The following is a 2,102-nucleotide window of genomic DNA, read 5'->3' as shown; positions in this document are numbered from 1 at the left end:
TATATATATATATATATATATATATATATATATATATGTGTGTGTGTGTGTGTGTGTGTGTATGTATGTATAAATATTATAATTATATACATAATTATAACAAGGGATTGGCTATAAGTCTCTCCACACACTAGAAATAGATGCCAAAAAATGCTAATACCACCTTAAAAACTACCTTAAGCTTGAAACAGGATCTTGTACACATTTAACCAAAAGTTTAATACATTATCTTTCTTTTGCTCGACTACAGCCTGTACTTTATTTTTGGGAGTTTTTAAGGTGGTATTAGTGTCTTTTGGCATCTATTTCTAGCGTGTGGAGAGGTTTATAGCCAATCCCTTGCTATAATTATGTATATGATTATTGTAATATTTGTAAAATTCGCCTATGAGGTTTTTATTTTGGTGCTGACCCTTTGGTAAAATCATTAATGATTTTTACCCTTTACTATGATATATATATATATATATATATATATATATACTTGTAGAATAGCTTCCTAAACTTATATGAGAACAAACTGCTGAGATTTGAAAACCCAAGATATAATACATACTTAACCTACTGCAAGGAAATAAAAAGTATTTTCTCTTATCATTATAAGACTAATAAACTATAGAAACTAAAGACATAATTTATAAAACCAAACAACATCAATAGCAAATGCTTGAAACATTTTAGCATTTAAACTGGCCACATCTGACCTAGATAGTCAATCTGTTTTACGCTCAAATGAGCCTATCCAACCTCTCACACCTACCCTGCAATGTCATTCTAGGAATTTACAATCACATTGTTGAAATCTTGAAGCTATAGGGTGATGCATGGTTAATTGAAAACAATGTGAACAAATAAGCAATACAGAAAATGTCTTAGTGTTAAGGATTAAACCAGCCGTATTTGGCCCAAATATGCTACCAAATATTCTGCTTAAAATGGCCAGATCTGCTCTCTCACACCTACCCTACAATGTCATTCTAAAAGTAAACAATCACATCATTGAAATCTTGACCCTATGATATAACGCATGATAAATTCAAAACAATGAGAATAAATAGGCATTACATTTGACAGCATAATCAGAATGGTAATGGGTTAATGCTGATTCCTTTACTAAAGAAACCCCCAAACAACCACTATAACAGTTTTCAGTTTGACAAATGGAAGTTTGTGTATTTTCCATGGTTCCCTTTTTTAAAAGAGTGTTATACACTTGGACACCCTTCCTGATCGTCGTCATCATCATCATCATCATCATTTAATGTCTGCTTTCCATGCTGGCATGGGTTGGATGGTTTCACTAAGGACTGGTGAGCCAGAGGCTGCACCAGGCTCAATCTGATTTGGCAGAGTTTCTACAGCTGGATGCCCTTCCTAACGCCAACGACTACGAGAGTGTAGTGGGTACTTTTAATTACATGCATTTTATAAAACTCAGATGAATATATTTGCATGTGCAAGCAGCAATTAAACTGCAAAAACGATATTTCATGAAACAAAACTCAATGATTCTTGTAATGAAGTGAAATTGTATCTCGTAAAACAGAAATGCATTCTTTCAATCAAATACTTTTAGTACCATATTTCAATTGAAATACACTGCTGCCCTTGTTGCTATTAATTTTGAAAATAATGAAGAATTTGGTAAAAGGATTTTGTCAGTATTTATCTTGTTTTAGGAACATAGATTAACATGAAATTTTGAAGGAAGGTCTTATTTTAGAAAACTTTAAAATACTGATTTTGTATCAAAGAACCAGGAACAGCTTCAAGTAGATTGATATTAAAAGGATTAAACAACAAATGGATGGATCGATCAAGAAGCTTTTTTAAAATCTTACCTCCTATGGTGAATAATGCAGATATTACAAGCAGTATTAGTACAGCAAGGTAGATATTCATGTTGGCAGCTAGAGTGATGAACAGAGCACCTGAGTACAAATCAGCCTGAAACCAAATTAATAAACAAAATAAAAATGTTATAAAAAACATATCACAAGTAAATATCTTTAGCATTTAAATATATATATATATATATATATATATATATATATATATATATAGATAGATAGATAGATAGATAGATAGATAGACATATATAC

The 2,102-nt window shown here is 31.1% G+C and overlaps 1 protein-coding gene across 1 annotated transcript in view; it reads right to left on the bottom strand.

Annotated features, from left to right (window-relative positions):
- The window catches only part of LOC106870460 (sodium/glucose cotransporter 4), a 96,758-nt gene that overhangs the window by 56,817 nt on the left and 37,839 nt on the right, over positions 1 to 2,102 (bottom strand). Inside the window, exon 6 of the mRNA XM_014916561.2 lies at positions 1,842 to 1,947. Within this exon, the coding sequence (XP_014772047.1) occupies positions 1,842 to 1,947 (106 nt within the window). The remainder of the gene's footprint in view (positions 1 to 1,841; positions 1,948 to 2,102) is intronic.

The sequence above is a fragment of the Octopus bimaculoides genome, chromosome 16 (assembly GCF_001194135.2).
Source record: "Octopus bimaculoides isolate UCB-OBI-ISO-001 chromosome 16, ASM119413v2, whole genome shotgun sequence".
NCBI classification, from domain to species: Eukaryota; Metazoa; Mollusca; class Cephalopoda; order Octopoda; family Octopodidae; genus Octopus; species Octopus bimaculoides.
This window is presented reverse-complemented; position numbering and strand designations above follow the sequence as displayed.